Source organism: Siphateles boraxobius, unplaced genomic scaffold (genome assembly GCF_051911475.1).
Source record: "Siphateles boraxobius isolate OS27281-9 unplaced genomic scaffold, OSU_SipBor_1 131, whole genome shotgun sequence".
Taxonomy (NCBI): Eukaryota; Metazoa; Chordata; class Actinopteri; order Cypriniformes; family Leuciscidae; genus Siphateles; species Siphateles boraxobius.
Window position 1 is genome coordinate 619,318 of NW_027508735.1, and position 25,124 is coordinate 644,441.

The following is a 25,124-nucleotide window of genomic DNA, read 5'->3' on the forward strand; positions in this document are numbered from 1 at the left end:
TGTCAGCAAAATCAAAAAATAATTATGAACCTGGCTTTACCCAATGTTCAGATTTCCCTTCTGGAAATGTATACAAATAGGTGCATATTTAATTAGATAATGCTTCATTTTCATATTTAAACATTTTAGAGAACCTGTAATACATAACAACTGGTTTAATGTGTTGTGGAACGACATTGTATAACGAAATCTCAAACCAACAGGCGTCTGCAAACAATGCTAGAGATATTTGTTCCGAACTAATTTCACTTTTCTGAGCCATATTTGATTCTTTCTGCAGGTTACGTCCTTATGCAAGTGTGAACGAAACATTTGAATCATTCACTCAACTGATTCATCCCAAAACTCAATTGGCTTTGTTTCCGGATCCGAAATTACAAAAATTATTTCTATGAACAAAGAACATTTCTAACACAAATGACTTTAAAATTGAGTCAAGAATGCTAGACTTCGTTTTAGAACCTTTTTTCTTTTCTAATGCAATGAAATCCAGACATTAAGTGTCCAAATATATATATATATATAATTTTTTTTTTTTTTTTTTTGCATGTTATGCAGTGACTTATTGGCCATCAGATGCAATGAACAAACCGTAATGATTTACTTGATGTTTGCTTTCCTTTATTTATGAATTGCTTTATGGTTTCTTCTCAGTAAAGGACAATCTTGATCTACATTTTATGTGCATCTATAAATCATCCTGTAAATTGCACATTATAATAATAATAATAATAATAATAACAACAACAACAGTAAAACACAGCAAGTTCCCCAAAAATGTCAGTTTAATAGATTAAGGCTAAGATGAGAAGGATGGACATATTAATGGGACTCTGGGTAACGATGATGTCATCATGGGACGGTTCACTCTTCCTGTTGCACAAACACACTCATCTAAACACAACACACACATGCACACGTACACACACACGCACCCCTGCAGTCTTTAAAAAAAATAGTGCATAGATCATTGAAGGTACATTTCTGTAGCGTGTTAAGATTGATCCATCCACACTCGATCAATCCACCTGATTTACATCATCAATCACGTTTAAAAAAAGACTAAAATCAAGCAGTCTACGTTTCATATACATATTTGTATTTTTATATATTTATATTCAATGTACAGAGTTACATTCTGAACTGCAAATGCTTGTTCGTAGAAATAAATACTGCAATGGGTAGTTTGCGCGAGGACAAACCCAGCAGAATCAGCAGATTACAGTCTAAAAGACGCGTACAAAAGTCTCATAAAAATATGCCTTTGTCTCTGCTCGTTTATCTACACATCGCTTTCCTGCAAAAACTGCTCTAGTGTTAAAAAAGAAGGCGGACGAGCACAACGTAAAGTTTTTGACATGATCGCAGTGAGAAAATCTTCTTTAGATGCTTATTTGTCCATTCATGGACTATAAAATCTACTTTTCTGTGTCCTTTGGTGACATTCATATGAGGATATTGCTTTAGAGCTCATAGTGCTTTCAATCTGTGAAACCTTTTCTTCCCACAAACAAAACCGTTTACACCCAACACGAAACCTCAATTATGCAGTGCATTGTGGTCAGTTGCGCTTTCGCCTCAGAAAACACACCGAACCGCCGATAATCATGATTTGCATGAGAGAAATACTATAAGCCAATGCTTAAAACATCTGAAAGCAGAACTGAGTGAGAAAGGTTCCCTCCTCATTGGCCATGACCTGTCACATGATCAGATGACGTCACTCCTCATTGGCCATGACCTGCCACACGATCAGGTGACTGCGCTCAGCTTTGGCCAGAAAGGGCTGTAGTTTGAGTGTGGGTTCATCCAGATTTTCTGTGTCTCCTCCTTCATCCCCTACGATTTGAAAGACACAGAGAGAAGAAAAGTGTTAGTAATCAGGCTTTCATTTCCAGTAATATCAGTGGAGCTGGGGTTGAAAATATAAATTTATAGTTATAGTTTCCTATAATACCCTTTTCACAAGTTTCAAAATAAGTCTCTGATGTCCCCAGAGTATGTATGTGAAGTTTTAGCTAAATTTTGTTATAGCATGTTAAATGTGTCCCTTTTTGAGTGTGAGCAAAAACCTGCCATTTTTGTGTGTCCCTTTAAATGCAAATGAGCTGCTGCTCCCGGCACAGGGGGCGGAGCTTCAAGAGCTCGAGTCCTTTTACCTCTCACACACACACACACATGCACTGAAAATTTAAAAACCCTTTAGCCTTTTGTGTTCAAACTAGAGGATGACACGGGAGTGGATTTTCACTCCTGTCCCGTCCCACTCCCATAGAAAGAAATCTTGTCCCGTCCCACTCCCAGACCAAAGTTTAAAAAATAATCCCATCCCATCCCGCTCCTGGTAAATTGACTCCCAATCCCATCCCGCTCCTGTTTAAACTGACTCCCGCTCCTGTACCGCTCCCATATACGGCAATTTTCGCTTGATGAACGAAGCGATGCTTGCCTGATTCTTTCCCGAATTTGCCTTGCAAGTGTGCTTCTTCAGACCGCTCGTCTGAATCACTTGCGTACTTGACTAAGACTAAGCATGTCTTACAAGCAGCGTACATTGTGCTATCACCGTCACATTCTACTCTCATAAACTTAATTAATATTTCAGACTTTCCGACCAGTTCTGTGAACTTAATAGACATGTCATTACTTCTGACTTTGCGCTGTAAATCATTTTTTGCCACATCGACTTCTCCGCGGCTGTTAGCTCCCTCCATCACTGCTCTTTGAATTTCGGCGGTAAGCCGTGACAAAAAGCACTGATGCCTTCTGGGACGGCTGGGTCGTGTAGTTAATTTTTAATTGTGTTACATTGTAGGCGTATTAAAAGGAAACTACAAAATGATGCATTTACTTTTTTCTTTTTTTGTCGTCTTTGCTTTTGGTTGATTCCCGCTCCCGTCTGCTCCCGTTAACCATTTATCCTGTACCGTCCAAATCCCGTGATTGATAGCAAAGATGACTCCCATCCTGCAGGAATCCCACGGGAATCCCGTGACCCGTGGGATTCCCGAAAAAATGTCAGCCTCTAGTTCAAACCGGAGTCAGACAAAGATGTCACTAACCCGTGAAGAAGCTCGTGTAGTTCTTACCAGCGGTTTGTTGTAGTCCTTAAAAAACGATTTCTGTAAAAGCAAATATCTCCCTTTGCTTTGAACTGTGAGTGTCGTAACTTTGCAGATGTTGTTTATGCTCAAACAGCAACATTACACACTAACTCAAGTTAGAAAAGTGAAATCATAATCAACCAGGCCTTTAAATACCAAAAATCGATCCCAAGTTGCTGTTTTCAATTGAGGAATGAACATGGTTTGTAGTGCCTGTCATTCAACAATCTTTGTGTTTTCAAATTATTATTTTATTAGGAAATTTTGTCAATAAATGATAGCTGTAGCGCCTCAGATGAACCGATCATCTCTTCTTCTTCACTACTAGTTACAGCAGCAAATAAACATCAATGAACATCAGAAGGAATGATGAAAGAAACAGAACAACTTCCTGAAATCATCATCAATCATAATCCATCAATCAGTGTTTAACCGTCAATAAAACAACTTGGCAACAATATCATGTAATGCCACATTTACCTCAGAAAAGCCATTCAACGACCAGAAACTCAATAGTCAGATAGAGAAATAACTCTAGAGGAGTGTTATGATCATTTATGCACTACATTACATATTCCTATATTTTTGCCTAATCAGTTAATATTAGTAATGTACCAGCAAAGATTTTTTTCCTTGCAAAAAAACTGACATGTTCTGTACATGATTATTTATTATATATATATATATATATATATATATATATAAATAATCTGTTAAATCATGAGGTGTGTTACTTATTATCTTTACTCCTTTTGCTGGGGAAGTTCATGTTGCCAAATATGTGCAGATTTAGCGCAAATAATGATCATGATGATATATTAAATACAGCGTATTGCACAGAATCTGCTCATATCTGGCTTACTTGAACACATACTTCATTACGCAACAAATAACAGCACACTTGTTCATTTGCATTGAAGCAAAAGATTAAAAAGCATTTGGTGAACAGAAAAGACATTGACGTAAAATTTGGATTTCATACATTTTATATATATATATATATATATATACATACAGCTGTGACGTAGTTAATCTGGTTAATTTCTTTTTTATTTTGCTAGTAGAATTTCTGAATACCCGGTAACTTAAATATTGAGTAGCCAAATTGACCGATGAGTGAAAAAGTTAATTTCAAACCCTGTATATATCCATATCGGAACTGAATCAAATCACAAGCTTGTGAATCGAAACGGAACGGTGAATGTTGTGTAATCATCAGTGATGCGACTCACCCATCCTGAAGTCGATGTACCCCTCTCCTCCGCTCATGACCAGCACAGATCTGATCAGATCGGGTGTGGGAGACTCGTCAGCGCTCGCCTCGACACCCGAGCCTGTGGACGAAACCACCTGACCTGCAAAACAGCAAAAACACCACTTCACTAGGGGCGGGAGTCGACTGGAGTCTCGCGATTCGATTCTAGGAGTCATGATTCTTGATTCTGAATCAAATTTTGATTCGATATAGTAAAACTACTTAAAACTTTCATTTCAGTCTCAGTTAAATTGGTAACACTTTACAATAAAGTTAACATTACTTAACTACATTAGTTAGCATGAAGTAATAATGAACTGCACTTATAAAGCATTTGTTAATGTTAATTTCAGCATTTACTAATACTTTATTAAAATCTTGTTAACAGTATTAAAATTTTGTTAACATCATTTAATGCACTGTGAACTAGGGCTGCAACTAACGATTATTTCGATAATCGATTAATCGGATAAAAGTTTTTAGAAAATTTAATTTGATTGATTGTTTATTATAACTAAATAAAACCCTAAATCAGTGTATATATGTGTAAAAGTTTACTTTAAAAAGTGCAAAAGCCGCACATACACACATACATTACTAATATAATGTTTATTTTTTACATTTTAAACCTTAATATATTGATAAATTAAATATAGAAAGACTGAAAACAAGCATGAGAACGTAGTAGAGCCGCAGTAGATTGCGTTTGAAAAACAATTAAAACTTAATAGTAGACAAATGCTATAAAAAGAGAACGAAATGGAGGTAGAGCTGAAGATCTTTGCCCGAACCCGTCGGGTCCCGTCGACAGCAAAACGACAGGGAATTCGTCGCTGAAAAGGCATGTTGATCGAAGCTGTTCAACACCTGCCAGTGCCCAGGATCAAACTACAATCACGTCGTTTGTTACAGCATCAAAACCCATCCCTGCAAAGGTGAAACAAACGGTGACGGAGAAGTGTGTAAGCTTTTGCTGTAAAGACATTAGGCCTTTTAATATCGTAAATGGTAAGGGGTTTGAAGAGCTGGCGCAAGAACTAATTAATGTCGGGGCTGCATATGGGAGGGTTCCCGTAAATTCTGTTATTCCCAGCCATGTGACAGTTGCGAAGAGGTGCACTGACATGGCAGAAGAAAAGAGGGAAGCTTTAGTGCAGAAACTTAAGACTTTGTTAAATGATGGCACAGTCGCAATGACCACGGACATGTGGACAGAGGATTATCGGAAGATTAGTTATTTGACAATCACATGCCATTTCATAAATGAGGATATGGAACTGGTGAATAAAACCCTGACAACTACAATGTTCCCTTTGGAAGAGGCAAAGACGGGAGAAAATATCAGACGGGAGATACTGAAACTACTGGTGACAAAGTTTGGCCTTGACGCTTCCTCTCTCAGCAAAATTGTTTGGGTGACCGATGAGGGGGCAAACATTAAATTAGCTCTGCGGCCATACCAGAGATTGGACTGCATTGACCATCTCATCAATACGGTACTGCGCCATGGACTCGACATTGCCGAGTTATCCAAAGCCGACGGTGCTCCGGACATAGGAGATACCATTTCGGCTGCTAAATCACTAGTGAGGTACGTTAAACAGTCGGGGTTGGCTGCACAACTGTCAACAACATTGCTGCAAATGGGAGACACTCGGTTCAGTACGGTGTACCTCACACTGACTTCTATACAGGCCATTTATCATGAGCTCCATGAAAAGCTGGAGGCGCGAGGAGAGAGCGCAGCGCGCGCATTGAGAAAATAGCACCAGACACACTGGACTTTTTGATAAACTTTCTGAAGCCGTTCTATGAAGCACAGCGGGAACTTGAGGGAGACAAGTATCCAACACTTAATAGTGTGTGTCTCTGGAGTGAGAAACTGAAACGCCACTGTCAGCCCAATGTCCTGGACTCCCCTCAGCAAGCTGTCGTGCGTAAACGGCACGAAGACTGGCTCGCGCGTAAAGTGATCATACAGGACCTTCACAAGATCGCAACATTCCTCTGGCCAAAATTTAATCAGCTGAGAATGTTATCACATTCAGACAGGAATGCCGTACATGCTCATGTCCGCACTCTTCTGCAAGCCATGGCTGCAGGTGCACCAGATGTGGAGATTCGAGAACCAGAGCTCTCCGGAGTCGAACCCAGTGACAGTCCCCTGGCAAAAAGGGCGAATTTTGCGGAGTGGGAAAATGTAAGGCAAGCTGAGTGGGAAGATGACGAGGTCACTCGCTACATTGAAATGGCTGCTGTCATGGGAAATGAAATGGATGTTCTTGGCTGGTGGAAGGCCAACAATCCATCCTACCCAAAACTTGCAAAATTAGCCAGATCAGTACTATGCATCCCGGCCAGTAGCAGCAGCAGTGAAAGGGTGTTCAGTGCTGCTGGACGCACCATCAGTGAGCGCAGGACCGCGCTGAAGCCATCTACAGTGGATTCAATAATTTTCCTCCACAAAAACATGTAGCCTAATCTTGGTGAGTAAAGGTTTTTCAAATTATAACTAAATATTAATTTAGTCTTAAATGCATAATCCATAATCCATAATGTATACATACAGCAGAGCATAGGCTACAGGCTAATGTTGGCATTATTCTTTTATTAAATTTCAGCTGCTGTTCACCGTCGCATTTTTTGTGGCCGCGGATCGTGGAGAGAGAAGCAAAGCCTGCATCTTTATCTTAATTTTGTTATTGCCAAACACGCATCTTAATTTAGAATTGATCTTAATTTAATTTGTTAAGAAAGTCTCCTATAAAGACGCTTTATTGTGGAGAGAGTCGGCCTCAAGCAAGTCCCGTTTTCGTTTGTCTTAGGCATAATCTCAATTTTATGAAACTTTTCGTTTTATTTCGTTATTGCCAAGTACAAATCTTAGTTTAGAATTTATCTTGATTTAATTTTTTAAGAAAGACTAATTTTTATAGGCACGTAGGCCTATTTATAGGCTATGTGTGTATGCGGCATATGCTGAGCCTGAGATGTTACCGAGGACTTATTTTATTTCTTTGTTCCTTCCAAATTCCCTATACCTTAGTCATAAATAAATGATGTTAAAAATGTATAAATAAAATGACTCATTCTTGACTTGACTTGACAAAAGGCAAAAGAGCTGTGTGCGTGCGCACATTTGAATAATGTCGGGCTGTAAACGGGTTCGGGCTTTTAAAAAGCTATCAATCAAATTGTACTTGTCGGGCTCGGGCCGAATTCCGTCGGGCTCGGGCCTTGTCGGGCCTAACTTTTAAGGCCCGATTAAAGCTCTAAATGGAGGTACGCAGCAAGCTAACAGGCTTGAGTAAAGGACAGGAAAAATGATGCATTAGTGCACAAGCGTTCGCTGAAAACAACTGACTACAGTGACTAAAAAACAATCTTTTACTGCTGCTGTTATTAACTGCCTTTATATTTGGTGCTTCACTTTGTAAACAGCGTTTTAATTTCTTTGGTAGCGCTATTTTAATCCATAACTTATGTTGCGAGCGAACTGATTGCGCAACTGATGCTCGAGACACAATAGATCTAGTCTGACTGTCCCGAAGTTAGTAAACAAAGCTGTTTACACAGTAGCATTGTTTTCTCAGACCGGATAGCGATCTGATTGTGAAAAGACCAGGTGTAAATGCCCTCCGAATCGCATTCGAGACGGATTTGAATCTGATCAAACCACTTCAGGAGGAGATCTGACACTCATTCCAGACCAAACTGGACAAGTGTAAATGCATCTGGTTGTTGAAACCACATGTAAATTTTACTCCTCCCAAAAATGCTAAAAAACAACAACATGTGAGAGCGTGTTATATAGGCTATATGTAATTTTATAGCCAGATATGACGGCGCTACTGCAACACGCATCACCGCAGATGAGAAGCTGAACATCTATTTATTTCATTCATTCATTTATATATTTGTTGGTTTATTCGTTCGATTAGTTTTATCTTCCGCTTTTTTCTCTCTTTCTCGAGCTTACTCCACTGCCTCCGCTGTCTCGCTGAATACTGCAGAGACGCAGAGCCGCTGTGCGGGAAGCACGTGACATAAAACGAGGCCAGCTATTGGCTATTCGCTACTTCTCCTGCTGTACTGGCTGAGTAAAACCTCCGGTGACTCATTACACACTTTGGTCACCGCAGATTTAAAATGTTTACGAAATGAGCCGCTTACGGCAAATAAAAGTTATTTAGCAACTAATCGATGACTAAATTAGTTGACAACTATTTTAATAATCGATTTTAATCGATTAAATCGATTAATTGTTTCAGCCCTACTGTGAAATAACATGAACAAACAATGAACGGCTGTATTTTTATTAACTAACATTAACAAAAGTGAACAAATACTGTAACAAATGTATTCCTCATAGTTAGTTCATGTTAGTTTATACATTAACTAATGTTAAAGGTGCATTGTGTAATATTTAGGAGGATCTGTTAACAGAAATGCAATATCATATACATAACTATGTTTTCAGTGGTGTATAAAGGCCTTACATAATGAACCGTTATGTATTTATTACCGTAGAATGAGCCGCTTCTGTCTACATACACCACGGGTAACTTCTGTTGGGTGCAATACACAACCTCACCACTAGATGCCTCTAAAACTTACACACTGCAGCTTTAACTAATGAACCTTATTGTTAAGTGTTGCCGTTAAATTGACAACCTGTGGCTATTGTTTGGTGAAGTCTTGTACCTGGGACTGCGGTGAAGAACTTGACGGCGTCTCTGTGCCCGTGGAAACACAGTTGTGCGTGTGCCATCGAGCAGAAGGGCACAAACGTGCCCGCCGTCACTTTATCACTGCTCTCGTCTCCGTAGACTCGGATCGCACCGCCTGGACGATTCGACGACGCTGACGTATCTTTACTTCCTGTTTTAGGAATAAAAAGCACATGTTAAAATGTCAAACTTTTGGTCCCTGAGGTTGCACTTTATTTCAATGGTCCACTTTAGACATTCTATTAACTATAATACAACTAACTCTCATTAGAGTATTAGTAGACCGTTAGGTTTCGGGTTAGTAGAATAAGTTGACATGTACAGTCAAACCAAAAATGATTCAGACACATGATATCATTTTTGATAATTTTGTACTAGTGTGTGCAGGACACTATAGTTAATTTATGTAAGTGAGGAGAGCAAAATAAGGACATATTATACCCAAAAATTCTTCATACAGTGACTACCATTAAAATTTAGGACCAAAAATGATTGGGACACTTTGAGCTGATCATGTTTTGCTGAAGTGTTTGTTCTTTAATAACTAATGCAGCTTTTTACAGCACAGACTGAACAACATGAAGCATTGCTTGGTGATTGGTTGAGCTAAACTGGTATTATCTAATTGTGTAGTTAAATTTAACAGCTGACAGATATTCAACATAATTCATGTGTGAGAGTCTAACAGAAGGACGGACAAAACCAGTGAAAAATCAACTGAGTTCTTGTCAGATTTTATTACCATTTTCTAAACTATAGCGAATAAACTGTGATAATGTGAGAAATGTTGAAGGAGTCTGAATAACAGTGGATGACATGATTGGCTGACGCACTCACTCTCAGATAGAGGGATGGAGATGATGACGCCGTTTCCGGTACCGACCCACAGGCGATTGCATGAAACCATCAGCGCCGTGATTCTCACAAAAGAAAAGCCCAGTTTACCGGTGCCTAAAACACACATATAACATCAGACATTTAAACGGCATGAATAGACAAAAATTCAAATTCTCTCATCATTTACTCTGCCTCATGTTGATCCAAACCCATGTTATGAAGCATCAGAGATTTAGGTGAACAATTTAACCCGTGTGCGTCAATTAAAAAAAAGTTACAACATAGGTCCATAGCGGAAAAAAATGTCCATGTCAAAAAAAAAAAAAAATGAGGCTTGGGAGCACATACTTAAATGTGGTCTCTTTTTAAAGAAAAGACACTAGGCAGATTATTGTTGAAGAAAAAAAAAAGTTTAGAGTTAGGTTTTAAGTTAAGTTATAGAGGTTTAAGTGTGTGAAATTTATTTATGAACATTATTTTATATAAAATATATATTTTATGAAACATGTTGAACTCTAAAACTGCTAGAAAACCAAAGCCATAAATCTAAACAAGTTGCGTTCCAAATTTGAAGTTGATATCTCAAAAAAGATTTTGTTTGGGCGCAGTAACATATTTTCCCCATTAGATGCCAGTAAAACTCCACTAGTCACACAGTGATTGCATTTTAGTTTTTCTCTCTCAAATATTGCACACACAATTTTTTATTACACTCATACAAACCAAACTCTGACGTCCATACCAACACACACACACACGCATAATTTATTTTCTTTAAAGGCCGAACCTGAGAAAATGGCACCATCTGGTAAAAAATTTGTAAAAATGTACATTTTGGAGCCTTGCCAACAGATTGAAAGTCTTAAAGATTGCAATTTTTAATCCCAGGGCCGTTTAACTATAAAATTATGCTGTTTCAATGGGGAGATTTTTGTCCTTAAGCTCCTGAGTGAAAAATTCTGTTTCTCTAATGCAAAATAGATTTATTAAAGGAAATGGGGGTGAAATAGTAAAATTCCAATAAAAATACACACCTGTGACAAAATGTATGCAGCTGGCATTAACCGATCATTGTAATTGTAATTTGGATTCATGCATTTTCTGTAAAGCTGCTTTGAAACGATGTGTATTGTGAAAAGCGCTACACAAATAAATGTGAATTGAATTAACAGGTAAAATCATCAAAAACAAAACATAAGGTCGCACAAGGGCTTAAAATATCTTCATTAGTCTTATGGGTTTGGAATGACATGAGTCAGTGTGAGTAAAGATGAGATCATTTGCATGATCTCTTTAATTATTTAGTAATGGAGCCTCACCCAGCATCTTGCTGACGTAGGGCTCGATGTCGACGTCCTGCAGATGCTGGTGTGTGTGTGCGTGGAACAGTCTGAGGGTCGAGTCCAGGCGTATAGACACCCAGATGCCGTCTCCGTCCCACGCCAGCTGTCTCACCTGACTCTCCTTACGGGGATGGGCGTCGAACGATTTCTATTCATAAGGGAAGAAATAAGGCATTGTGTTACGCTGATTTAATCACATGCAAGGGGTTTTCATGGACTCAGACGACAGAGTGTTTGTAACTAATTAGCATAATGTCAGCCTGTGATCTTGATTGGCTTGATTTGCCCCGCCCTCAAACACTGTATTATGATAAAAGCCACCGAAAAGTATTAAAAATTACAAACAAATCTTCCTCTAATTAATATAGTTCATTATAGTCACTCTAGTCCATTTAACTCATGAAATTAAAATTGACAATTCTGGTTGTTTTGCATTGTTTATTGTAAATGATTTATCGCTGCACATCATCATTGTGTTAATAATCTTGAATCAGAATAAGTTCCTCTTGCAGCATCTCTTCTCTGATGATGTGGGCGGGGCTATAACCTGTCACTCACATGACATCAGCCAATAGCAAACCACAACCATCCAACCAATTCCCCACAGACACAATCAAGCCCCGCCCACATTTGTTCTTGTTCCTGAAGAGTTTCACTCGGATATACGTCATAATATAGGGAAGAAAAGACCAGCGCAACTTACTTTCATGCCGGCTTGAACTGGATTAATAGAAATGAATTAGACACTAATTGACATTTTACCCTGGCTTCAAATGTAGCTCATCCAGTTGGAAACGTTTTATAATTTGCATTTTGAATCGTAAACATGAAGCCATAGAACGTTCTCATTTTGAAACATAAAAATATAGATTTTAAAAAACATGCTTTAATAATAATCATAATATATTCACAGTATAATTTAAAAGTTTGGTGTCGGCAAGATTTTTTTTTGTTTAAAAAAAAAAAAGTATCTTTTGTTTACCAAAGCTGCATTTATTTAATCAAAAATACAGGTAAATATTATTAGAATGTAAAACAGCAGTTTTCTATGTGAATATATAGTAAAGTGTAATTTATTCCTGTGATCAAAGCTGTATTTTCAGCATCATTACTCCAGTCTTCAGTGTCACATGATCCTTCAGAAATCACTATAATATGAGGATTTGATGCTCAAGAAACATTTATGATTATTATCAGTGTTTAAAACAGTTGTGCTGATGATTCTTTTGATAAGCTGAATACAAGTATTAATTTCTTTCAAAACCCTTAGAGATGCATTCAGTGCCAGAGATCATACCTCTATCTTCATGGCTTTAGGTTGAACCACAAAGATCTTGTTCCTGTATCCACACCAGACCTTGTCATGCACTACAGTCATACAGCGGATCGAGTGATGCGGACGGCCCAGATCCAACAGGTGATAGTTGCTCAAATCCCATTGGCCATCTGTAACACAAATCCATCATTAAAAGAGAGTTTCTTCAGGTATGGTGGACATTATAATGTCAGGCCTACCCTTTATTCAAATATCATTAAAGATTTACAAGTTGTGCATGGAATCAGTTGCTTTATTGTTGATAATAACGCAATGAAACATGACAAATTGTGTGACATCATTTTGGCCAGAAATTGTAAATGCGTGCAAAAACAAGAGGGAACCAATACATATTAATAACTAGGGCTGGGAATCCTCATTATTCGGTTGAAATAAATTCTTGGTCACAATTCGATTAAAAATTTATTCTCGATTTTGAATCAGATTTCGATTCGATATGTGCATAGATTTTATTGTAGTTTGGTGTTTTATGTTATTTTTCTAATTTGACTGCGGTAAAGAGTTTAATAGAAGACATAAAAATCCTACAGATTTAAAAATTAAATGTGAACCTTGAAATTTATTTAGTTTTTCTTCCCATTTTAGTCAACCCAATATTATAAAAAAATGCCATTTAAGCTGAATGCAATCATTATACACAGTCTTCTGTAATAAAGCAAGGCTAGAGGTAAAATAAAGGTAACTTTAAGTAGCACTGCAAAGTTAAAGAAGTGTAACACTTTAGAAAAATCGATTTTTGAAATTTGTGAATCGGTAGAAGATTGAATTGCGATTCATATATGAATTGATTTTTCCGCTCACCCCTGATTATGTTGAAGTCAAGTGTATGTTTTTTCCAGTGAGCTTTCTTTTTCTATGCATTTTATTGCAAAGTAAGATCCCAAAAGATGCATTTTTTGCCAAATAATGTTGCAAGATAAACACCTTATTTTACGGTTTTGTTCTTCCCTTATATTTAGATTTTTTCTTCCTCATATTTTGATGTTTCTATTAAACTTTTAGGGTCTCCCCCTCCTTACATCACCACTTTTGAACACTACTGTATATGTAGTATGAGTGAAAGCAAATGTAATCATGTTTTACTTATGGTAATTCAAATCTGCATTAGTTTTATTTAAAAAAGTAGTCTTACCAACACCTCTGTGGAAGATTGCAAGCGTGCCATCAGCCAAGGCCACCAGAACACGTCCTTTCACGTGACTTCACAGAGGGAAACCAGAAATAATAATGTATATTAATGCATCTAGAGTTTATAACCATGTAAATGAATCCAGATGATGACGGTTTCCTTACACAATCCCCAAGACTGAATCCTTCAGCTTGATGGAGTGAAGGCACTTTCTCCACTGCGCTACAGAAGAGTGAACATAGACGCTGAAACAGAGCAGAAAACACTCAATACATCTCAGTTCTCAGTCAATGCACTCACACGACCTTCTCGGCTGTTTGCTATTACTGGATAAGGGCATTTAAAAATCATTTTTGATTCTGATCGATTCACTGACGAATCATTCGGAACGATTTTTTGAACTGAGCTTGAGTGTAAGTTTTACTTGCATTAGAGCCATAACTAACCGATTCAATATTTTAGGGAGAAATTGAGAGTAATTGGGAAAAAAAGCATATTTATCAACCATTAATCTGAATATTTTTAGGGACCCTTAAATAGGGCTAAACAATTGCAGGATTTTTTGGGGGACTTTCTGAAATAAACCACGATTGTGATATGCTGTACTATTTGGCAAAAAAGTTGAGCTTGTATATCAATATGGCTATAAAATAATAATACTTTTAGTAGTAGTACTAAATAAAAACAAAACAAATAAAATAAGACATTGCTAATATTGCAAAATTGTACTTAATAAAAATAATTGATCATTTAAAGAAATAACAATAGAATGTTATTTTACCAATAACATACTTTCATTGCTTTGCACTAACACATATTCTGGATGTGGAGATGTACAATGTGTGTGTGTGTGTGTATGTGTGTTTGTTTTTGTGATTTGTGAGGACACAAATGTGTATAATGACATGGGTATTACACTGGTATTACAACTTGAACGTGATTTATGAGGACATTTCATGAGTCCTCATATTTCAAATGGCTTTAAAAACATACTAAGCAGTGTTTTATTAAAAATGTAAAAATGCAGAATGTCTCCTGTGATGGGTAGGTTTAGGGATAGGGGCAGTGTGTGTGTGTGTGTGTGTGTGTGTGTGTGTGTGTGTGATGGGTAGGTTTAGGGATGGGGCAGTGTGTGTGTGTGTGTGTGATGGGTAGGTTTAGGGATGGGGCAGTTTGTGTGTGTGTGTGTGTGTGTGTGTGTGTGTGTGTGTGTGTGTGTGTGATGGGTAGGTTTAGGGATGGGGCAGTGTGTGTGTGTGTGTGTGTGTGTGATGGGTAGGTTTAGGGATGGGGCAGTGTGTGTGTGTGTGTGTGTGTGTGTGTGTGTGTGTGTGATGGGTAGGTTTAGGGATGGGGCAGTGTGTGTGTGTGTGTGTGTGTATGTGTGATGGGTAGGTTTAGGGATGGGGCAGTTTGTGTGTGTGTGTGTGTGTGTGTGTGTGTGATGGGTAGGTTTAGGGATAGGGGCAGTGTGTGTGTGTGTGTGTGTGTGTGTGTGTGTGTGTGTGTGTGATGGGTAGGTTTAGGGATAGGGGCAGTGTGTGTGTGTGTGTGTGTGTGATGGGTAGGTTTAGGGATAGGGGCAGTGTGTGTGTGTGTGTGTGTGTGTGTGTGTGATGGGTAGGTTTAGGGATAGGGGCAGTGTGTGTGTGTGTGTGTGTTTGATGGGTAGGTTTAGGGATGGGGCAGTGTGTGTGTGATGGGTAGGTTTAGGGATAGGGGCAGTGTGTGTGTGTGTGTTTGATGGGTAGGTTTAGGGATGGGGCAGTGTGTGTGTGATGGGTAGGTTTAGGGATAGGGGCAGTGTAAGGGCATAGAATATACAGTTTGTCCAGTATAAAAAGCCTATGGAATGTCCTCACAAATCACAAAAACAAACATGTGTGTGTGCGTGTATATACACTCACCTAAAGGATTATTAGGAACACCATACTAATACTGTGTTTGACCCCACAGAACTGCCTTAATTCTACGTGGTATTGATTCAACAAGGTGCTGAAAGCATTCTTTAGAAATGTTGGCCCATATTGATAGGATAGCATCTTGCAGTTGATGGAGATTTGTGGGATGCACATCCAGGGCACGAAGCTCCCGTTCCACCACATCCCAAAGATGCTCTATTGGGTTGAGATCTGGTGACTGTGGGGGTCATTTTAGTACAGTGAACTCATTGTCATGTTCAAGGTACCAATTTGAAATGATTCGAGCTTTGTGACATGGTGCATTATCCTGCTGGAAGTAGCCATCAGAGGATGGGTACATGGTGGCCATAAAGGGATGGACATGGTCAGAAACAATGCTCAGGTAGGCCGTGGTATTTAAACGATGCCCAATTGGCACTAAGGGGCCTAAAGTGTGCCAAGAAAACATCCCCCACACCATTACACCACCACCACCAGCCTGCACAGTGGTAACAAGGCATGATGGATCCATGTTCTCATTCTGTTTACGCCAAATTCTGACTCTACCATCTGAATGTCTCAACAGAAATCGAGACTCATCAAACCAGGAAACATTTTTCCAGTCTTCAACTGTCCAATTTTGGTGAGCTCTTGCAAATTGTAGCCTCTTTTTCCTATTTGTAGTGGAGATGAGTGGGGTCTTCTGCTGTTGTAGCCCATCCGCCTCAAGGTTGTGCGTGTTGTGGCTTCACAAATGCTTTGCTGCATACCTTGGTTGTAACGAGTGGTTATTTCAGTCAAAGTTGCTCTTCTATCAGCTTGAATCAGTCGGCCCATTCTCCTCTGACCTCTAGCATCAACAAGGCATTTTCGCCCACAGGACTGCCGCATACTGGATGTTTTATCCCTTTTCACACCATTCTTTGTAAACCCTAGAAATGGTTGTGAGTGAAAATCCCAGTAACTAAGCAGATTGTGAAATACTCAGACCGGCCCGTCTGGCACCAACAACCATGCCACGCTCAAAATTGCTTAAATCACTTTTCTTTCCCATTCTGACATTCAGTTTGGAGTTCAGGATATTTACTTGACCAGGACCACACCCCTAAATGCATTGAAGCAACTGCCATGTGATTGGTTGACTAGATAATTGCATTAATGAGAAATTGAACGGGTGTTCCTAATAATCCTTTAGGTGAGTGTATATATATATTAGTGCTGTCAAACGATTATAATATTTCATCACGATTAATCGCATTAATGCCATAGTTAACTCACGATTAATCGCACATTTTTATCTATTCTAAATGTCCCTTGATTTCTATTTGTCCCATTATTTTTTCTAATTTTAATGCTCTTATCAACATGGAAAAGTGGATCGGCAGTAAGTTTGTTCTTAGCTGTGGTATCCATATGCTTCTGTCTGAAGTCATCCATTGTAGAGCTTAGATCCGGCCCAAAAAAATCACACATTAACTGTAATTATGAGCCCGAGCCCGATTTAAACCCGTCCATTTTTTAATACGTGGGTCGTTATAACTGACGTTCTCAACTACTTTCTATGTTACTTTCTCCCGCCCGCAACATTTTTGTCCCGCTCCCGCCCGCAAATAGACTCTTTTTTTGTAGGCTTCCTCCAAATACTTTCGCCCACGTGTCGCCACCATACACATCAGCATAAATGCTCCTGATAAATTATTTGTTATTAAAGCATTAACACACAAACCACTGTTATAATATAAAAGCAAGGAGCTACTGCGTGCATGGTTTGGGATGACTGAATGCGCGCAATGTGCGCTCCCTTAATAATTCCTAAAAAGCTGACATCAGTTCATCGCAATCTCACACATCTGTTATTATCAATGAAGCTGACTGCACAATGAATCTTCCATAATATATACACTTTGTTTGTTATAATTAGATGATTTGCCAGCGTACAGAATTCAGCAATGAACAAAAACTCTGTTTTGAGTGGTGAGGAGAGTCTATTTTAAATGCATTTGATTGGCCATTGCGTTCAAGAAATCAACACGCATGTCTGTGATTGGCTAAATCGCTAAACGCTGCAAACATGTTATAAAAAGCAACTCTGGCCTGTAAATCGTTTCTATTTTGTTTTAGTTGTTCTTGTTGCTTTTCTGCAACATATGAATAAAAATGTATTAGTTTTTATGTTTTATTCATAGATATTTCTAGGTTGCGGGAGTCCCGAATCGTTTTATTCTCCCGTACCCGCACACACAGACTGAGTGCATTACCGCACGCGCTCGTACTCGGCCATCAAATCTAGTCCCGTGCCGCACTCTATTGGGTTGGGAGTGCACGTCTCTAGATCGGCGTCTCACCTCGTGCCATCCACTCAAAACGTAACGTTAGCCTACTACTCTTTGGCCGGCGCGCAAGCCCAAACAAGTGTGTGCGGCGTGCCTGTTGTTTTGTTTCCGGTCTAGCCATCCGGTGTGATGTTGTAGTTTTTCTAACGTTACTAGTTGTTGCAACAGCATGTGAAAAAAACTACAAAATTTGATAGGCCAAAAAGAGCGTTAATCTCGCGATAAAAAAATTGGCGCCGTTAAAATGTGTTTGCGTTAACGCCGTTAATAACGCGTTTAACTGACAGCACTAATATATATACAGGTCCTTCTCAAAAAACTAGCATATTGTGATAAAGTTCATTATTTTCCATAATGATAGAGGGATGGAGATGATGACGCCGTTTCCGGTACTGACCACAGGCGATTGCATGAAACCGTCAGCGCCGTGATTCTCACGCAAATTTTTTGAGATAGGAATTTTGGGTTTTCATGAGCTGTATGCCAAAATCATCAGAATTAAAACAATAAAAGACCTGAAATATTTCAGTTGGTGTGCAATGAATATCTATTTTGTTTTTTTGCATGTTTTTTTGTGTATTTATCTGTATTGTTTTGTTTGCCTAGTTAAAAAAAAAAGTTTTTTTTTACATAAAAGTCCCCCTGTGGTGAAAATCCAGCGTTTAATGTTGTTTATATGGTCTATGTGGTGTTTTTAATATGCTTTAAGACAAACCATATGCAAATTCATAAGTCCACACTATTGCTCCGTATTTTCTCCTTAAAACTGCAGTGAACCAAAGACAGTCTCAATGTTGGTATACACTAGCTGTCTTTAAATGTGCTATAATCTACTTCAAGTGTGAAAAGCCCAACCGAGTGACGGTTTGTCGGACTCACCAGCCGTTCTGAGCGCCGAGCCACATCGTAGGCAGAACGCTGCTCATCTTACTGGCTTCTTCTCTCATGAGGTCCTGCTCCTCAGACATCGAGCTGACGCCATCCTTCACCAGGTCACACTCCCTACAAAACCAGAGCGTTACTCTCACATTTCTGAATGGATAGTTGATGAATTTATGTAGCTTATCTTCTAGTCATTGATCAGCATATTCTGTCATGATAATCTATAAATCGCGTTCCCAGGGGCGGGGTTTATGTAAATTTTACGGTTAGTGATGTCACTAACCCGGGAGGAATGTCGTGTAGTGCCTACCAGCCGTTTGTTGAAGTCCTTAAAAAGCTCCCTAAACTGTGCAGATGTTGTTTATGCTCTAACATTACACACTAACTCAAGTTAAAAAAGTGAAATCATAATCAAACACCTCATTAAACTTGTGCTCTATAAATAAAACTGGGCTTGTAATGAGTTTCCCCCGACACTGATCGAGACAGAGACATGAAGTGCTCTTTATGACCTCTGTGTGTAGCTGGACGGCGTGTCTCTGCTGTTCTGCACTCCCAGCGGGTCCGTGAACACGTGTTCGGTGTAGATGCCGGTCTGGCTCTCGTCTACAGGCGTGCTAGTGCTGCTTTCTGTGGCCTCCAGAGCTTCTTCTGCTGACGTCACTGCGTCCGGCCTGCTCTGACCCAACGCCTCATCTGCAGAGAGACACAGAAACACCGTCAGTTATATTAGAGATACAGAAACACAGTCAGTTATATTAGAGATACAGAAACACAGTCAGTTATATTAGAGATACAGTTATATTAGAGATACAGAAACACAGTCAGTTATATTAGAAGTGAACGTAAACAGTTGAGAAAGAAAACGGATGTTTAACAGTGTATTAGATCCGTGCGCCAGGTCTTAAAGAGACAGTAACCTAATAAACCTGCTGGTGAGCAAAAAAGTTTATGTCAAGCTCTGTGTGCATTTATGATTTCTTTTGCAATTTCTCTTAGGCCCGATATACTAAAGTGAAATAGATGAACAAACTGGTGTGACGTCATGTCGAACTAACTCAGGCCAATGCAACGCTCGTTTTTGGAGTTTGAAACCGCTTGCTTTAGTGAACTCTGCAGTGTTCTGACTGGAAACACCTCTGGACTACCATTGGTCAGTGTGGTGATGACATCACCGGTTGGTGTGGCTCTGAGGCTCCGCCTTCTTTGAGGTGTAAATCTCCTCGGTTCATTTCTTCTGTTCAGACGCGAGTAAAAACATTAAACTAAAGCTTTAATTCTAATTTAAAGCAACGGTGACACTTATTTTTCATGATTAATACTGTAAAGCTGCTGCTTTAAAGCAATATAAGCGATGTTTGTTTTAAAGAAGACTTAGATGTTTAGATGACTATAAAAGAGTTCACATTCACTTTTCTTGAAAATATTTAGCTATTACATTATTTAAATGCTTCAGTTTGTTTTCATATTAAAATATAAGGTTAAAACAAATTGAAGCATTTAAACTGATATATATATATTGACTATACAGTAAAAAAAAACGAAAGTTGTCACAAACCATGTCAGTGTAAGTGCTTAATTTTTTTTTTGTCCTGAAACTGTCCTGAAAGAGAATTTAAAAATTATTTTAATAGAATTAATTGGTAAAGCACTGTAAAAAAAAAAAAAAAAAAAAAAACTCAGGTAACTTAAATTGTGCTTTGTTTAGTGACTTCTTAATTTTTCACTTGTTTTGTGAAAATATGATTTTATACCACTAAGTTACATTAAGGGTCAACTAAAAAAGAAATGGCACATTAAAGTTAAAAGTTACTGCATGTCGAAACCATTTTTTTGTCTGTGTTTACGTACACTGAACATGTCTGGTATAAAAAATTTTTTTGCTCAGGTGGCGAAAAATGTCCAGCTAATGGAAAAAAGTTTTGACCAGTAAGAACATAGGAACAATTTAGGGAACAATTGCTCCCTAAGAGAAAAATGGAAAAGTACTTTGCCGTGAGTGATTTTGGGATGGAGGCTGCGTTACCAGAGTAAGAGAACTCTATGGAGTTGTTGCAGACGGTGTCTTATTATTATCATCAATGTTTAAAACAGTTATTTACATTTTTATTTCAGGATTCTTTAATAAATAGAAAATTCAAAAGAACAGCATTTATTTGAAATATAATCTTTTGTAATGTTTCTTGAGCATCAAATCATCATATTATAGTGATTTCTGCAGGATCATGTGACACTGAAGACTGGAGTAATGATGCTGAAAATTCAGCTTTGATCACAGGAATAAATTACACTTCACTATATATTCACATAGAAAACATCTATTTTAAATTGTAATAATATTTAAGAATATTACTGTGTTTTTTTTGTTGTATTTCTAATCAAATAAAAACATCTGAAAAATCTTATTGATCCAAAACTTTTGACTGGTAGTGTATTACCAACTTCGTTACACCCCTAAGCGAAGTACAGAAAAGTGTGTTTTTGGGATGGAGGCTGCGTTACCAGAGTTAGAGGACTCTGTGGAGTTGTTGCAGACGGTTTGAGGGATGGCCACGGGTCCGTCAGTCGAGCAGTCGACGACAGTGATGCCCTCCAGACCCGCATCAGAACCCGTGGACACACTGCTGTCTGCACAGCTGAGTTTACACGCTCCTTCACCCTCACCATCAGCGCTCGGATCCTCTCCAACGGGGTAATCCGTCTCACGAGCACCTGACACACACACACCTTTCAGATCAAACACATCTGTGGAGATTAGGGCTGTCAAAATGGCTGAAAAGCTAAATTAGAATTTCTTTCTTAAATATTATTATTTATTTATTCGAATTCTAAAGGCAATACTTAATGTTAGAGGAAAAAAGTGCAATGCCCACAAGAGGGCGCAAGTGCGCGCAATAAGCAAATATAAACCAAATCAAGCGTCGCATCTTTTTATTGAAATTAAATAACATTAATTTTTTAAAGTGCATTAACTTTTCAAACTTTTCATTGTTCTTAAATAAAATATAATTTCCTTAATGTGCATGCAAGGAAACTTAAGTTACAAGAGTGCATAAAACTGTGTTCGTGCATCAGTAACCTGAGAAAACGCGCTTCAACAGACGCGTAATGAACTACATGAACACACAATAGCAAACTGACATTCAGAATCACTCACTTCTACTCACTACAGTACATCTACATATTGATCATCAAAAACACCAGACTCTCAATTTTATCTGAGCGAGTGCTGAGCGCTTTTTGTTGACTGTTGAAAACACACACACAAACACACACAATGTGCAGGTTTGATCAAGTATGTCGTTGCACGATTTTTGCCTCGAGAGGGTTTATCATCACCAGTTTTCATATTAACAACGCAGCGCTGTACACTGGATAAGCTAACAAAAACAGACCGCGTCAGTTACGTCATCATCATGTCTCGCGCGCCTCTTGACACACCAGAAATTCGAAAGTACGGGTTTTGCATTCGAATGTGCATCGATGATTATTCAAAATTCGAATGTTTATTTGACAGCCCTAGTGGAGATTCTGAACACGGTCTCAGATGAAGGACGCAGTGGCGTCTCTGACCTGGAACGCTGGCGATGCACAACACGTGAGAGTTACAGACGATGAAGCTCTCCAGGACGTTTCCGGGCTGGTTGGCGTCGATCACTATGACTTTTGAGGTGGCGTGTGTTGTGGTGCAGATCCACACCAGGCTGGAGAGTTCATCCTGATACTTCAGCTCCTTCTCCTGCTCCTGCACACACACACACACACACACACACAACACACAACCTTAAAGACCTATTATGCCCTTTTACAAAAGTCTTGGTCTCTACTAGAACAGGTTTTCCTGCTTGAATGTTGATTATTTTCCCCATATTCTCCATTGTTGCGGCTCCTCTTTCCCAAAACCATCGTTTAAACTAACATTCGCAAACATCATCGCAGAGTTGTGTGTTTGAGCGACAGACCTCGACCTGTGGTTAGAAGAAGAGTTTCTAGTTTGCATGACTCGTGGACTCAATAAATCCTGATCTTGAGCCAAATAAGCAAGCTGGCATTCAGTACAATCTGTGTCTTATTTAGAATACATACAAATGTAATTTACATCTTTTAGTTTGTCAAGAGATTTAAAGCGTCTTTTTTTAAGAGTGCGCGTGTGTGAACGAGCTCGAGTGCGTAAGAACGAGACTATTATTCAATCTGGAAATAAGGCAAAATAACAGAGAAAAATGAGAAATAGTCCTCAGATGCCATGTCTGAAATAATGCTACATGTTTTGCTATAAATTACAATCTCATACTGATTTTATGAAGTTATTACTCCACCACGTGCGTAACATCATTTTGTGATTTGCGACAGTACGGGATTTCGGGAAACAGTCGTGATTAGGTCCATCGTACTGTAATAGTGAAGCAGCGAGTCACAGCGCTGTACGGGAAACACACTCCTGTTTACTTCCTGTCTCTATGAAGCCCCTCCTTCTGAAAAGCACACTGTGCTCTGATTGGTCGGCTGGAGCAGTGTGTTGTGATTAGTCGAGCGCTTCGAGTGTGTTTGGGAAATGTCCCGCCCCTTACCATAACCGCCAGTTTAACACACAACTAACTAACTCAACCAGGCCCCGCCCCTTTATTCTGCATATTAATTATTATAATGAGGAATATTGTGACGTGTTCGTTCCCGGAATAAACTCAAGATACAATGGAGGCGTTTCAGGAGTTCAGAAACACTGATGCTGATATAGACAGTTGTGGGCAAAAATCCTTGATTATGCGGCACGTTTTCACGGATATTTATGCAATGGGGAAAATGGCTGCTCTTGTGTGAAAGATATACGTGTCTTTTTTGCAAAGAAAATGTGGGGATTATGAAATCATGCAAGCCCCGCAAATTTTGCGCGGAAATCTGCAATTTATGTTAAATTAAATTAAATATAAATTAAAACATTTTCTTAAATATATACATGCATGTGTGTGTATTTATATACACGCACACAAAATAATTATACACAGTACATACACATATATTATGTAAACACAAACTTCTATTGTGGATGCGAATAATCGTTGCACAGCCCTAGACTGTGTTGTTGTTGCGATTGTGTGTGTGTCTGTGTGTGTGTGAGTGTGTGTGTGTTGTGAGAGAGTGAGAGTGTGTGTGAGTGTGTGTGTGTGTGTTGTGAGCAGTGTTGGGGAAAGTTACTTTTAAAAGTAATGCATTACAATATTGCGTTACTCCCCAAAAAAGTTACTAAGTACGTTAATAAGTTACTTTTTATGGAAAGTAATGCGTTACATTACTTTTGCGTTACTTTTTCTCACCTGCATGGGCTTGTTTGTTTGTTTTTTAATAACAGCTAAAACAATCTATTTTTTCCAATTGTTAAGGCCCTTTCACATCAAAAGTTAAATGAATAAGCCTAAGGCTGAAGGAAATGCATATTTACTACTGTACAGTAGAGGGCGCCGCTCAAACAAACCTTTCAGCTGCTGCTGTTCTTGATTAAATAACAATAGGATACAGGAGAAGGAAGTTCAACACACTTATTTCTAAACCTAATCTAAAGTCATTTTTGCTTATTAGTATGGTTGAATTAGATCATTGTAGGTCAGCAGCAAAGACATTGGTTAATAAAGTGAGATTAAATACATAAAGTATATTTGTGTAATTTAACATAGTTCATGATAAAACTTTTGCACAAAATTCTGAGATTGCATTTGACTGTTTTTATTCATTTTGAGGAATACTGAATGTTTTTGTGCAAGTGAGATGAGTAAATGCATGTTCAATGCAAATGCACACAACACCTCACTTTATTTCTCTCAACATGGGGACAGGAGAGCTGTCAGTCAATAAATGTGAAAAAATAACTCAGATATTTTGTTGTAAATTGAAAAAGTAATGCGTTACTTTACTAGTTACTTGAAAAAGTAATCTGATTACGTAACTCAAGTTACTTGTAACAAGTTACCCCCAACACTGGTTGTGAGAGAGTGAGAGTGTGTGTGAGAGAGTGAGAGTGTGTGTGAGTGTGAGTGTGAGTGTGAGTGTGTGTGTGTGTGTGTGTGTGTGTGTGTGTGTGTGTGTGTGTGTGTGTGTGTGTGAGAGTGAGAGTGAGAGTGTGTGTGAGTTAGGGTTGGGCGATGTCCCCCTAAATTGGCAGTTGACGATGTTTCCAGCAAAACATCGCGATGGACGATGAAATCGTTGGGGGGGGGGGGGGGCTACGGAATCGCGCTGACCATCACGAAGAGAGAGAGAGAGAGAGAGAGAGAGAGAG

At 38.7% G+C, this 25,124-nt stretch overlaps 1 protein-coding gene across 1 annotated transcript in view; it reads right to left on the reverse strand.

The window, feature by feature from the left end:
• Window positions 1–599: 599 nt before the first annotated feature.
• The window catches only part of LOC143737942 (C-Jun-amino-terminal kinase-interacting protein 4-like), a 69,906-nt gene continuing 45,381 nt past the window's right edge, over window positions 600–25,124 (reverse strand). Inside the window, exons 16-27 of the mRNA XM_077229747.1 lie at window positions 22,424–22,595; window positions 21,353–21,562; window positions 19,363–19,546; window positions 18,848–18,970; window positions 13,899–13,979; window positions 13,738–13,805; window positions 12,567–12,715; window positions 11,246–11,417; window positions 9,927–10,040; window positions 9,064–9,240; window positions 4,337–4,459; window positions 600–1,839 (exon numbers count right to left, since the gene is read on the reverse strand). Of these exons, the coding sequence (XP_077085862.1) occupies window positions 1,721–1,839; window positions 4,337–4,459; window positions 9,064–9,240; window positions 9,927–10,040; window positions 11,246–11,417; window positions 12,567–12,715; window positions 13,738–13,805; window positions 13,899–13,979; window positions 18,848–18,970; window positions 19,363–19,546; window positions 21,353–21,562; window positions 22,424–22,595 (1,692 nt within the window). The 3' untranslated portion in view covers window positions 600–1,720. The remainder of the gene's footprint in view (window positions 1,840–4,336; window positions 4,460–9,063; window positions 9,241–9,926; window positions 10,041–11,245; window positions 11,418–12,566; window positions 12,716–13,737; window positions 13,806–13,898; window positions 13,980–18,847; window positions 18,971–19,362; window positions 19,547–21,352; window positions 21,563–22,423; window positions 22,596–25,124) is intronic.